Here is a 15,589-nt window from a genome sequence, read left to right on the forward strand (position 1 = left end):
CGGTCATATTATGACACAATTTAATTAATATGGGATATTCTTTGAATATTCACTTTTAATGAATATTCACAATTTCCTTTTTATTATTACAATAAAATGTTGTTCCCAAAAAATATTTAAATTGAGCTAAATTTAGTAAATATTAAAATTTCATAGTCTGATAAAATAGTGTGATTAATTCATAGTTGATAAAACATTGTTTCTTCAACAGGTACTGAAGCAAAGAAAACTCAGCTCCAGGCATAAGTGAAGAATATTAATTTATGAGCACTTTCAGCACTGGAAAACAATAAGTCAGTCAGAGACTCTAGGCTCAATGGGTTTAAATCCTTGTAAGGCACACATTTTATCTTCTAACAAAGTACAGTCTATTACAATACAATTTAACAGATGGGACTGCTGTAATTGTTAATCATCATTCAAAAATTTGCAGCTTTGCAATAAAAATATATTCTTTATTAAACATCTGCAGCGTGGTTTTAAGGAAATTTATTTTTTATAATACAGCAGAAATGCATTTAAACATACTGATGTGAAATTGTGAATAATTATGTATCCATTTACTCGTATTTTAAAGTTTAGAAACGAAATACTAATGGATTGTTAATTTTTGCAAAAATAACCATTTCAAATTTGTAAATGTACAAAATATTACTGATTATGTTTACGCTGCTTATAGTTTAATTGTTACAATATGAGTTGCCAAAGAAAAGTTTGTCACAGTTATAACCAATTGATAGAAAGAATTGAGTTTTACAATTAACCATTTGTTTTCTGTAATTGTTATAATTAGTTCAATTGAAAAAAAAAAAAAATCGGAGACATTTTGCAAAAATACATTATTTTTCATGTCTTCTTGGAAGTTAGAATTTAATTCTAACTTCCGAGGAAGAGGCAGTCGAAGAGGATGAAAGGGGAAAAACAATACTGATATCTGCATTTAAGAGAGCATTAAAAGATTTGAATAGCAGAAAGGCTCCTGAAATAGATGGAATACCTGTATAATTACTGCGCAGTGTAGGCGAGGAAGCGATTGACACATACAAACTGGTGTGTAATATTTATGAAAAAGGGAAAGTTCCGTCAGACTTCAAAAAGAGTGTTATAGTCATGATACCACACAAGCAGGAGCAGATAAATGTGAAGAATACAGAACAATTAGCTTAACTAGCCATGCAAAAAACCTAACTAGAATTCTGTACAGAAGAATTGAGATGAGAGTGGAAGATGTGTTAGGAGAAGACCAATTTGATTTCAGAAAAAGTATAGGGACAAGAGAAGCAATTTTAGGCCTCAGATTAATAGTAGAAGGAAGATTAAAGGAAAACAAACCAACATACTTGGCATTTGTAGATCTATAAAAGGCATTCAATAATGTAGACTGGAATAAAATGTTCAGCATTTTAAAAAAATTTGGGTTCAAATACAGATAGAAGAATGATTGCTAACATTTACAGGAACCAAACAGCAAAAGTAATAATTGAAGAACAGAAGAAAGAAGCCGTAATAGGAAAGAGAGTCTGACAAGGATGTTCCCTATCGCCGTTACTTTTTAATCTTTACATAGAACTAGCAGTTAATGATGTTAAAGAATAATTTAGATCCGGAGTAACAGTACAAGGTGAAAAGATAAAGATGCTACGATTTGCTGATGATACAGTAATTCTAGCCAAGAGTAAAATAGATTTAGAAGAAACAATGGACGGCATGGATGAAGTCCCACAGAAGAAATACAGCATGAAAATAAACTAGAACAAAACAAAAGTAATGAAATGTAGTAGAAATGATGAAGATGGACCACTGAATGTGAAAATAGGAAGATAATATATGTAAAATAGGAAGATTATGGAGGTAGAAGAATTTTGTTATATGGGAAGTAGAATTACTAAAGATGGACAAAGCAGGAGCAATTAAAATGCTGAATAGCACTGATGAAACGAGATTTCAGTCATAAATATAATTTATATCAAAAATTAATTTAAATGTCAGGAAAAGATGTTTCAAAGTATATGTTTGTAGCGTTGCTTTATATGGAAGTGAAACTTGGATGATCAGAGTACCTGAGAAGAATAGATTAGAAGCTTTTGAAATGTGTTGCTATAAGAGAATGTTAAAAATCAGATTGGTGGATAAAGTGACAAATGAGGAGGTGTTTCCGCAAATCAATGAAGAAAGAAGCATTTGGAAAAATATAGTTAAAAGAAGAGACAGACTTATAGGCCACATATTAAGGCATCCTGGAATAGTCGCTTTAATTTTAGAGAGTCAGGTAGAAGGAAAAAATTGTGCAGGCAGGCAATGATTGAAATATGTAGAGCAAATTGTTAGGGATGTAGGATGTAGGGGTATACCAAAATGAAACAACTAGCACTAGATAGGGAATCTTGGAGAACTCCATCAAACCAGTCAAATGACTGAAGACATAAGACTTTTCTAGTTGGTGGTTTGTAACACAATTCTTCATAGATAATGTATTTTAAGATATAGATTGGTTTTTTGAACTTGAAATTATTGGTAAGCTTATTCTAGCATAAATCTGTATCATATGTACAATAATGCTTAAAATAAAAAAAAGTAAAATTAAAAAAAAAATTCTAAATTAAATGGTACTTCTTGAGCAACAATGCCTCTTATAAGATTGATATGAATTTTAACGTAGAACTTGAAATTTATTCTTCAAAATAATTTACAAACCTAGCCCAAGAAAAAAAAATCTGCTTCAAATGTAAGTGTAGCAGACACAAGAAAACATTTTGTTTGTCTTGTGCATGAAATATTCGGTTTCATTATCATGAAAAATTAATATAACAGTCCAGAGGGAAACATCTATTAGTATCACTGCTCTTCTACCAGGCATTATTTTAAAGAAACTTAACATTGTACCAAACTGAAAAACTCATCATCAATAATGAAACTACTGCTAAGTAAAATGATATACATATTTTAAAACTACTTTAACAGCTATGAAATTACTTCTTTTACTTATACCTAAACTGCTAGAAACATTTGGCTTACTCTCAACCACAAATCACCTCTTTGGTGAAAGTAAACACAAAGTGCTATTAACTTACAATTCCCACAATTGAGAATAAAATCAGAATATTAAAGAAAATCATAATTCTTTCTTACATATTAAAAATAATTTAAAAAATAAAAATGTTTCTCCGACAGGTACTGGGTTAAAGAGACAACTTTTCCCAGGCATAAGTGGAGAATTTACTTTTTGAGCACTTTCAGCACTGAAAAACAATTTTGTTTATCAGAGACTCTAGGCTCAACAAAATAATTTCTTTTAAACGAGTCTCTGTTTTAAATTTAGTCTGCAACAAACTAATGGAGTTCATTAACTGACACAAAGTCCCAATGTTGTCCAATTTTTGTCTAGTTTGCTCACAAATATTTCAATATATCAACAGAAGTTAGGGATATTGTTATGAATTTTGATTTTAGTTTTATTGCCTATACAAAATAATACTGATTGTTCCATTATTTGATTTCATCAAGTATGCATAATTTTTCTTAACATTTGACAAGACAATTTAGCTAATGATAAATTTAATATTGCAAAAGAGAATGTTTATCTTTAAGAAAGGCACAATAAAATAAATGAAAATTAAAGAATGCAGATTCACTGGAGTTTAAACAATACTATGTTCAATTTACTGATATAATATTACAGATGTTATAAATGCTGAATTTTAACAGTATGCATCACTTGGTAAAAAAAAAGATTGTTCATTCATGATAATTTTGCAAAGGTATTACTGTGAAAGAAGTGAGGAAATAGTAAAAAATATGAAATGGAACAGCAAAAAATACATGCAAAATGTACCAACAATAGCAGTTTCTAAATGTGTCATCATTAGATGGAACCACAATCCAGATTGACATTTAATCAGCTGCAGCAAGGTAGTAAAGTAGATATATGCTAAGATTAGAAATGGTAACTATGGTCATGTAATGTTTTAACAGCAGCATGCTGTAGTGGCTTTTTGTCCTAAAATGGATTTCCTGCAAAGGATACCCATAAGGAAATATTTTCAGTTTAGAGAAAAATAGTTTGTCATAAGTGGTGCATAACTGGAACAATAAATTAAGTCAAGAATTAAAATATTTTCTTTTGTTTAACTCAATCCCAAAGGTTTTTTCAAGTTTTTAAATTCATTTATATGTGTAAACAGTTCCATTTTAAGTGGCAACTTCTTTTATGTACTCCTCAAACTTTTAATTTATACTTTACATAATTTTTATTGTCCAAAAAATTACAAAATAAAACTACTTTTACAATTATATTTAACTTTTAATACAGAGATAAATGAAATAAGGTTGAAAGTTAGAGAAAGTGAAGTTGAAGTAAGATATGAAAGTTAATTAAAAAGTTAAATTATCTTAATGTAGAAACACACTCCAAACAAATTACTTAAATTATTAAAACAGTATGTAACCACTGTGCTTAGTGTACAAGCGAATGTCTAATACTGATGAACTTGAGTGTGGAAAAGACTAAATGAGAAATTGTAAATTTGTTATGAGTAATATATATTCTAAAAATGAAACTTTATCTATTCATTTCTTTACTCAACACAGACCATCAGTTACTCAGAGCAGCTGAGAATGAATTCTCAATAGATAGAAAACAAGAAAATGTAAAAAAAAAACAAAAACTTCCATTTAAACTATAACAAAAAAAAAGTAAAATTATACAGGTAAAACAAAAAAGTACATGAGTTTATTTATTTTTGGATTTTATATACTCATATACAGTGTTTCCAAATTGCACAGCAACCTCTGTTGGAAGACGTTTTGATAGCCAAAAATATGAAAAAAATTCATATAAACTTAAGTCGGGAAACAATTTGTTAGTGCATTTTTCAGCTTGCATTTAGTCTGGCTGTTTTCTCCCTCTGTGAAATTAAATTGTGCTAAAATTCTTGAGGTACAAATCGAGAAATAAATTTGGTGCTTCCTAAGGGTTTTGAACCAAGAAATTAAATACAAATGGTCTTGGACTTCAATCTCACTTGGGTATTAAGAAAAGTGGGATAAAGTATGAAAAGGTTTTGTCGGCAGACACACTTTTTTAGGTTTGGAATAAATTAATTATAAATAAAAATGTCTAGTTAACTTTATTAAATTTAATTGTTAAAATTTAATTCTGAGAAAATTTATATAAATTATGGAATAGGCATATTAGAAAATGCCTATTCCGTATTCTAAAAGCAAAATAAACAATAAAAAACAATATTGAAAATTAACTAAAAACAACAAAAGTGGATAAAAGACAGAATAATAATAAAATATTTGAATACTGATGCATGGCCTTGAGAAATATTAAGACTTTGGATAACATAGTCATATCATTTCCTAAAATATTTTAATGTCAGCCCCAATTTTAAATTTCTCATGCAATACAACATAACAAGCAGTCTACAAGGATGTTGTGCACGGTTAATTGGCAGTCACAGCAAACACAAACAAGCACCAAAAGGGACAACCTTCTGGTGAAACATGAAAGCAATATGACAATATTGCTTTCATGTTTCGCAATCTACTGCTATCAAACGTTATGGGAGCAACAACTGTACCCATTCCATGCGACATGTGTACAAGAGTTATTACCACCTGACCGTGATACAATAAATGAAATTCTGTCAATGGTTAATTAGAAAATGTGAACATCCCGATTTCCTAAATAATCTAATTACTGATAAATCCTGCTATACAAAAAATGGTATTGCAAATTATCAAGATACACACTTTGGCAGAACAAAATTCCCATGAGACTGCTAAAAGTCATTTCCAGAGCACTTTTAATGTAATTTTTCATTTAATATGTGGTGTGAACTTCTTGGTGATAATCTCAAAGGGCTTTTTTTCTTACTGCCAAAGCTCTGGAGAGCAGCACTTGATTTTTCTTTGCAAACAAATCTGATGGAAATCCTGCAAGATATGCCACTTGCAGATAGATAGCAGATGTGGTTTTTCAATGATAGCGAACCTGCTCACCACTGTTGTGATGTGATGAATCATTTAAATAAAACTTTTAGTTAGCAATGGATTGGTTGAAACGGACCAGTAAAATGGCAATCTCGATCTCCCGACTCCCAAGCCAGGAGACTTTCACCTTTGGGGTTGCATGAAATCATCAATTTATTCCACTCGTATTGACACACAAGAAGAATTGAGACATCGTATAATGGAAGCTTGAAGCTACTAACTTGGAATAATGATGCTATTAGATGTGCCCGGCTAGCATGGATTCGCTGAGCTTCACTACACATTGATCAACTGCTTTGAAGAAATGTTTGCAGCTTTACCATTTAGATATTTAATCATTTTTAGAAAAAACCAAAAACTATGGGATTTTTATTTTTTTAAATCTATTTTTCATTCATTTTTTTGTTATTCATAAGGTTTCTATTTGTTTTCACTTAAGTAGTAACATTGATGAAAATTGTTCTATTTAAAATCATATTGTTTTCCAAATCCAGTTTGTGTTTTATTCTAATTAAAGTTGTTTCTAACAAAGCACCAAATTTACCCCTCGATTTATACCTGAAAAAATTTAGTGTGGTTTAATTTCACAAAAGGAGCAGAAAGCAAGGCTAAAAATTTCACAAGCTGAAGCTCACAACTATCAAACTGTTTTCTAATGTACATTTAAATATACTTGTTTTCTTACTTTTGGTTATAGAATCAACTCTCCTGAATGATTGTTGTGCAATTTAGAATCACCTAAAATATAAAAAAAAAAAACACCATTTCCTTCTTATTCTTGGAATTTGAAGAAACATACATGGAATACACATCTACACCAACTTTCTTCAATAAGCAAAAAAGCTGGCAAAGAATTGCATGACTTTCCTGACTTTGTTCTAGAACAGTGATTGTCAACCTTTTCAGCCCCACGACCCCCAAAAAGTAAAAAAAATATAAAACAAATATTTCTTCTAATCCCCCCCCTACCTGAACCACAAGATAGTTAAAATTATTTAGCTATGTTGATAGCAATGGGAATGAACATGCACGTATAGTGCATAAACATGAGTAATTTACAGATTCCAACTTGTGTACGTGCTCCTTGTTATTTGGTTTCCTTGCATAATAATCACTGTGAGAGCATTATTTTCAAACGTGCATCTGATATGTTTGAACACACCTTGCTTCACAACATAATAGGTGCTCCACCTAAATTAAAATGCCACAGAAATCAAAAAATGGCATGGCATATGAAAGTTGTTTAATCACAAAGGTGATTGTGACAGTTTTGTTTGACATCAAAGGTGTTATTTACTTTGAGTTTTCTATCTTCAGGGCAAGCAGCTAACTGCCTCTACTTCAAGTAATCAAATGTCTGAAAATATGAGGAAGATTCCCAAACTTTAGCTTGGTATCTTATGGCCCCTTCACCATGACAGTGTGCCAGAAATTTGCTCAGTGTCATCCCTCACCCAACTAAACCATTTTCAAATTAAAATGAAAGGCTGTTAAAAAGGACCAACTTGAGACAATAAGTGTCCATAAAAGAAAATTTGGGGACGCTTTGAAAGTGTATTCCAGAGGCTTCTCAATGTGGAAGGTGGAAGTTCGGAAAAGTTGATACAGAAGGAAGGCAAATCCTTCGAAGATTAGTTTTATAATATTGTAATATTCAATAAAAGTTTTTTTTTTAAAAAAAAGCTGTTATTTAACAGACTGTATATGCAATTTTATATAAGAAAATGATGGAAAAATTTGTTCCTAGAACTGCATCTTAGTAGTTGCAGAGAAAATAGTAAAACCTAAAAATTGGAGGTCAAAAAGCTCATTTGGCAGTAACAAATAAAACTAAGAGCAAATTCATACAATTAAAATTAACTAAAACGTAGTAATATTTAAAATTCATTTTTGTTTAAATCCAAACAAAAAGTCTGAAAATGTAACAGGTATACCTTTCTCAAAATAATGTTGTAACTAAAGTATTTAATTTAATGATAGTACATTAGTTGTGAAAAATTGTACTCTTCCATTGTCAATGCAAATTGCAGCATAATGGTTTTCTTCAGTATTCTTTGGTGGAAGACATTCTGTAAAAAATTTCATTTCCATTGTCAGATGTTTGAAAAATTAAAATAAAAAAACAATGTGAGACTCAAGCCCAACGTCTCTTGATTACGAGATTGGCAAACTTGCCATGTGGTTACTACTGCTGCTGTGACTACAAGAAATCTTTAGATGTAGTTTACTCAGAAATGGGGTCAAGTTAGTTGGAAGCTACCATTCTGGTTTTATAGATACCCCTCCCTTCAACAACCCTGCTAAAGTATATCATTCTATTGTGAAATTGATCACTTGCTCTTGTCAGTTGTGTCAAATGGCAAACAAATTCAATGGAAATAGCCTCAGAAATATTCTTAGAAAACTTTGCGAATGTAGAGTATGCACAAACTGACTGCCTGATTCTGCTGTTTCCAGTATTGTTTACATGTATGTTGAAACATGATAAAAAATTCTGTGGAAGAGAATTAAGGAATTAATGTAAGAGAAAGTAAAATAAATTGTGTATGGTTCACAGGGAACATGATTTTAGGAGATAAAGCATAGGATATGCTACAGATGATTTCAAAATTAGAATTCATTAACAGAATAGGGGTCTGTCCAGTTTGGATCATCCAAAGGTAGTTGCTGATAAAGTTTTCAGTCTTATTACATTTAGAGTTGAAACTGGGATTATTTTATCTGTAATGTTTTTTTTGGTCATTTTGTATAGCCATATTGCGCAATTTCTCACTTTTTTTTGAAGTTTTGTAGAAATTTAATTATATCTTTGTTTTTGAAGGTATTATGTTAAAACAAAAACCACATAAATCTGAATTGATTTATGAAAACTAATTGTTAATCTAAATTATAAAAACATAAAATCTCAACTTTGGAACTAAATAATTTTAGGGGAAATAGAGACTTTTCTTAAACATTTTTAGGATACAGGCTTTATATGAGGCTATCCTAAAAAAAAGTGTGGTATCTGGGAATCATGTCCTTAATTTTCTTTAGAAGACTAAATATTGCAAATGTAAAGTAAGTGTATATTGAAAGTTAAATGGACAACTTACAAAAATTACAAATTTTTACAAAATTAACTTTGAGACATATCTTGAGAGAAGGAAGATTACTTAATTAGAACAGTATTAGAAGATATATATAAAAAAAATAGTAAATAACAAGCATAAAAATTAGGACAATCTAAATGGGAAGTTTCAAGTTCATAGCTTAACGGGAAATAGAAGGGGATGAAATTAACATGGTGCATGGGACCGACCTCAGGGGAGATAATCTTATGATGATATTGATAAATCAGTAGAAAATACTGAAACCACTTAACAGCTCAGTTATCACACCTTTTAGTGATTACACCAATTAGATGCATCGATGTACAGTTGGTATTAGTATATTAGCAATACTGCTGAACTTTCCTGGATTGTAACCAAAGTTATAATAAAAGAGCTGAAAGAACACTGATGACGATGAATTTTTTTGACTTTTGCATTAAATATTTATCTGCTTTTATGTTATTTCAGACTGTTTTGATTTGGCAGCTTTTTGTCAGCAATGATTTAAAGTAATTGTTAGTTTTCTGTTGACGCTTGTTTCCATACGTTATTTTTTGGCCAATCTGTTGGCCACAAAATTCTACAATGTCGGACTGTGCATTGAAATAAAAAAAAAATATGTTGGGGACAAATTCCAGACAAAACTCAGCTACAAAAAATCTTACCAATAGGTAACAGGCACATTACATCTAATGGAAACAGCAGAATGTGATGTGGACAAAGTCAGACATATAAAAGTAGTTTTAGTATAGCTCAATAGCTATTTACATCACGTTCGAGGTTGGGTGTTGTACTAATGTTTGATTTATGGTAATTAAAATCTTTTTTCTTTTGGTTTAAAATTTCATATAACAATGAATTGGAGCAGAGAAGACATGACAGTTTGTTAATCTAAATCAGATTATCAACTAAATCAGAAATCAACTAATTGCATGACCAGGAAGCAGTTTAAAGAATGGTGTGTATAGTAAACATAAAAATTATTATTGTCAGTTTGAATAAAGGCTAGAATATTATTGTTGCAGCATGAAGACTAAACGTTCTGCCACTTTGTTCCCAAATTGTATATAGCAATATAACGCACAATTTTCTTAACAGTGTATATGTTACTGTGAGAGACTGATATCTCGCAAATGGTGATATTCTCTGGTGAATGTCGACACAAACCAAATACGTCTGTGAAAGACTAAAATATTTTCTTATTCGGACCTTTGCCAGTATTTGTTGGCAAACTCAGATAAGCTTTGGTGGGAGTTGAAGCTAGCTAGAAATTAAAAAAAATCACCCAGTACTAATCTCTAAGGTAAAATAGATTACGAGAAATTCTCATAAAAAAAAGGAAGTTAAATTAAGCCAAACATAACCTACATTCGCTTTGCTAACCTCATCTTTTTTCTTTTTTTTCCTGTTTAGCCTCCAGGAATTACCATTCAGGTATTACGTCAGAGGATGAATGAGATGATGATATGTATTAGTGTAAATGAAGCATAGTCTTGTACAGTCTCAGTTAGACCGTTCCTGAGATGTGTGGTTAATTGAAACCCAACCACCAAAGAACACCGGTATCCATGATCTAGTATTCAAATCCACATAAAAGTAACTGCCTTTACTAGGATTTGAACACTGGAACTCTACTTCCAAATCCGCTGATTTGGGAACACGCATTCACCACTAGATCAACTCTGTGGATTTCGCTAACCTCATCTAATTAACATTAAATATACAAATTATATGTATTGTTCTCCAACATTTGAGGCAATTAATCAAATTTTCAACATTTTATAAATTGAAATGGATATACAGAATATGTTAACTGCATTGATGAACGATAACAATACAAATAAATGGTCAGATGATTTCCCCTTTGTTCAATATTTCTGTCAACTTTCACCATCAGTCCATGCTGAATGCAGTGAATTTTGATAAATTGCCTCTAATGTTTTAGAATAAAATCTATAATTTGTATATTTAACATATTAATTAAACAAGGTTAGCAAGTGTAGGTTATGTTTGGTTTAAATTTAATACTACTTTTTTTGTACAAGGGTTTTTCGTGATCTATTTACCTTAGAGGTTGGTGTTGGGTGATTTTTAATTTCTAATAAACCATTTTACAACTACTAGAGCTTATCTGTGTTAATCGACATATACAGACAAAGATCTGAATGTTTAATAATAAAGCAAATATTTCGGTCTTTCATAGATGAATTTGGTATGTCTACATCACCCCAGAATATTGCAATTCTCTAAGTTTGGTCTTTCGTGGTAACATATAAATGGAAATAAAACTTGAGAAATATTTAGGGCAATTATGTATGGTCTATCTACTTAAAGTATGTTTTGACTTCCTAATGCTATAATTAGTTAATATACAAATCTAAAAGGCACATTAGGAGGCCATTACTTAATTCTTTTGTTCTTTTTTACATTAAAGAATTTAATATTGAATAATTGGTGCAATAGCTTATAAATATTTGCAGTTAATTTACCAATACCATGATCTGACTAATAGTCTTGGTCAGGACAACTCTTGGCTAGAGGATTTAGGAGCATAGGTTCATAGATTAAATTTTGGTTTTAATTATTATTTTGCAGTCTCGCCCATGTAAGATAGTGGAAATGTCCACTTCTAAGACAGGTAAACACGGCCACGCTAAAGTACATTTGGTTGGATTGGATATATTCTCAGGAAAAAAATATGAAGATATATGCTCCTCTACTCATAACATGGATGTTCCATTTGTAAAACGTGAAGATTATCAGGTTAGTATATATTTATATTGGCTTGGCTATAGTGAATTACAGTTGATAGTGGTTGTTTTTTTATTTGTTTGGTCATTTTTGTTTTGAAGGACTACCAGAGTGAAAAGTTGAAGTCAAATCTAAATTGGAATAAATATGCTGTTGACAACATTTCATGAACTTCATGCAGCCCTTCACTTGGACAGTTTATCTGTAAAATAGGATGATTAAATACATGTACTATTATTACACTGTACAAAATTGGGAAAAAATTCATTATAAAAATTACTAATAATAAAATATAGATTTTTAATAGAAAGATAAGGGTTTACCCTTTGTATCTTCGCCATTGTAATTGAACAAACCAAAAGCAAGAAAATATTATTTTTCTTCAATTATAGGAATTTGAAGGTCAAAAATTGTAACTAAATGCTATATTAAATAGTATTTTGTGTTAATAATATTTTATTTCTCTAAATCTGAGTGAGAGTATTTCTACTTTTTATCTGGAGGTTCTGGTTTCAAGTTCTAATCAGGCATGACATTTTTCACGTGCTACAAAATTCATTATCATTCATTAACTGTTATTGGACATCTTTTGTTGCTGTAAAAATAAAAAAACTTATTTAAAGAGAGTGTTTTTTATTTAGTGATAATTATAAAACTAAATAATTGTTTATTAAGAATCAGTCATAAGACTGTATATAAACTACTCTTATGAATCTGTCAATGCTTGCATTTTCATGTTGTGGTTGCTTCTGGAAATCTGATTCACTAAATTTTATGAGATTGTGTTCTTTAACATAGGCTGGAGAAGTTATTTAAAATAACTGCTATGTAAATTCATCAAAGGCAGCAAAGAAAGCATAAACACGTTGGCTGATAACAATATCTCTTAAAAAACCGATCATAATGGGTTTTCTTATGTCTAAAAGTATAGCAGTTACCATTAAAAAAGTGTCCTGTTTTATAATTTTATTCTGTTTATTTCAAAACAGTAATTTATGTAAATAATAAATCAAGAAAGAGGAGAAAACTGGCAAATAAATTCACTTGAAACATATAAAAAAAGATTTGATTTCTTCCATTTACAGAGAAGTTCAATTTGTTACTAATTTTTGTTATTATTTTCTTTTATAATTATTAATAGAATTAATAATTCTATTAATGTACATTAGTTAAATGAATTTCACCAGACCATACTTCTATCTATGTAAAAAGATTTGTGCATAAGAGCTTTTAATGCAAGGGGGTCCAAAAAGTAATTAACAACAACTGTAGTTAAAAAAAACTTCTGAATCTTCATTTAGGTTTTCCTTTTCAAAACATTATTGCTAAGTGCAACGCACTGCTTCCAACGCTAGATACACTTTTCAATTACAGAATCCAGGACATCTTTCACAGCATCTTGCATTTTGCCTCCATGGCTTTGTCTCAAATTTTTGTCGTTTAAAATCCTTCTTCACCTGGGAAACAGTCAGAAGTTGCATGATGCTAAATCATCAGGGCTGTATGATGAGTGAGGAACCATTTTAATTTTTTCCATTCAAAGATTTGCAGACATGGGGGAGATGTCCATTATTGTAATGCAGCAGAAATTATTTCAGTTGTTTTCCAGGGCATTTTCCTGGTGTTAGCATTATCTTCATCATATTGATGTACCAGAGAGCATTGTTTACAGTCTGTTGATATTGGTAAATTAATCCTTCATGATCAAAAGAGATGATTATCATGACTACCCTCATTTTGTGCACCTTTAGCTTTTTTTTTGGGGGGGGGAGTTGGTGAAGAGTTAACTTCTTCTGAGAGCTTTGTTGTTTCATCCAAGGGTCATAGTGGAATCTAAGACTTATTAACAGTTACTCAAATTATACAAAACGCATGTTCCTTCCAGCAAAAAATTGTTGGCTCACTATGGTGAGCCAACAATTTTTTGCAGACAAATAAGCTGTACTCCTTTTAATGTTAGTCATCAATAACCATTTCATAAGCAACCATTTGCTAAGACTGTTGGGTGCACTGCTTTTTGAAATGTGTAGCAGTTCTCCCAATTTGCCCACACTAATACAAAACAATCTTCTCCAATGCTGAACGTGTTATGTTAACTATGAGCATTGACTGATGTACTCAGTTGACCCACTTTTGTCCGGCCAACTAAAACATGTTATACTTGACACACATTGAATGCTGTTGCCAACATTTTATAAGTTTGGGAAGCCGATTTTTTTTTTAAACAGAAAACTGAATTGTGTAACTGCGATCAATAGTTTTCCTATGGTAGGCGATTATCCAACACACTGTAAACAATTACTGACACTCTGTGACTACAATCAGTTTGAAATTGACATGGGAAGTAGACAACACATCTTGATATTTGTATGCATGCAGGACTGCCACCGCCACCTAGCTCACTTCAAATTTCCCTGCTGAAAACCAGTCATTAACAAATTTTTACTTTCCGTCAAATAATAAAGTACATGAAAGTATCAGGATAATATTTGGTATCAATTTCTGGGCCTATGAATAAAATAGTTAGCACTTCTTTTCCAGGAGTTTAACTAAAAGATGCAACATTTAGGTTTTTGCTTTTCATTTCATCACAATTTTGAACATCACGTCTGGCATTTAGTATATAGATTAATAGCGAGTTCATTGGGAGGAGGTAAAATATTTATGATTAAAAAAACTATTGGTTTATATTCTTAGTGGCAGTTTGTATTTGTCAAGCTGATTGGTTTCTGGTAGTGAAAGCCAGCTAATATTGCTTGCTGACATATTCTAGATGTAACCAAAATTCATTTTCCAATTTTACATATCAAAATGCATAAAAAAAATTATGAATACCTTTCATTTTCCTTCTTTCTGCCATTTTCTGCCTTTTTTAAGAATTTGTGTCTTGGTTAAGGAATATAGTATTAGGTGCAAATGTTAGCATCAACTTTACTTAAATAAAAATTATTTGTGAAAACATTCACCAATTTAAAAAGGCAGTCAAAAAACATAAGAAACTATCAAGTTTACACCTTAAAAATTTCAATATGACCTCATTTCACCAGGGGATTTGAAATCTGGGTGAAATTTTTCATTAGCCAAACTATAACAAAGTGTTTTCGGACATATGTTTGTATGAACTTTTTCTTTTATTTCAAGCTCTAGAATCAGTTGCCAAATTATTTCCCTTTCCTCCTGAATCACTTTGTATATCCCAGCATTGGCCTAATTTTTGATCCCATCGGACAAAGGGGCATCATCATATAAATTTTTTAAACTTTAAATTTGAAGAATACAACTATCAAGTATTAATGCAGATGACATGGGAACTTAAATGGTGGTTCCCTGAACTTAAGAATTTATAATTCTTTCTAATTTCTGATATATCTGTTTTCCAAGAAAAAATAATGTTTATATTATTGGTCATTCCATGTCAAATCAACAAGCTTCACAACTTGACCATCACCAATTTCAACAAAATTTACAGGATTGATCATATCAATAAAGTGATGCAAAAGAATTTTTTTTTTAATGTAGGACCCCGTAAAAAAAAGTGAAAAAATTGCAAAAAGCAAGGTTCAGGTAATTTAAAAATTAATTTTCTCAGCTCCTATTTAAGAGCTAGAGAGCTTAATTTGGTGTCATTTTAAAGCTCTTTGAAATACGTGTGATATATCAGGTTGGCAAGATTTTGTGATTGTAATAGTTCAAAGTAACAAAAATAATTATTTGATGTATTTTTTAAAATACATCATTTAAAAGTGTAT

General features: G+C 30.7%; 1 protein-coding gene across 1 annotated transcript; it reads left to right on the plus strand.

Annotated features, from left to right (window-relative positions):
- Positions 1-11,676: 11,676 nt before the first annotated feature.
- Positions 11,677-12,428, plus strand: LOC142334255 (eukaryotic translation initiation factor 5A-like). Its single transcript, XM_075382131.1, has 2 exons — positions 11,677-11,852; positions 11,942-12,428. The coding sequence occupies exons 1-2, from the start codon at positions 11,709-11,711 to the stop codon at positions 12,008-12,010; spliced, it is 213 nt and encodes a 70-aa protein (XP_075238246.1). The 5' UTR covers positions 11,677-11,708; the 3' UTR covers positions 12,011-12,428.
- Positions 12,429-15,589: the final 3,161 nt, after the last annotated feature.

Source organism: Lycorma delicatula, chromosome 1, assembly GCF_047948215.1.
Source record: "Lycorma delicatula isolate Av1 chromosome 1, ASM4794821v1, whole genome shotgun sequence".
NCBI lineage: Eukaryota > Metazoa > Arthropoda > Insecta > Hemiptera > Fulgoridae > Lycorma > Lycorma delicatula.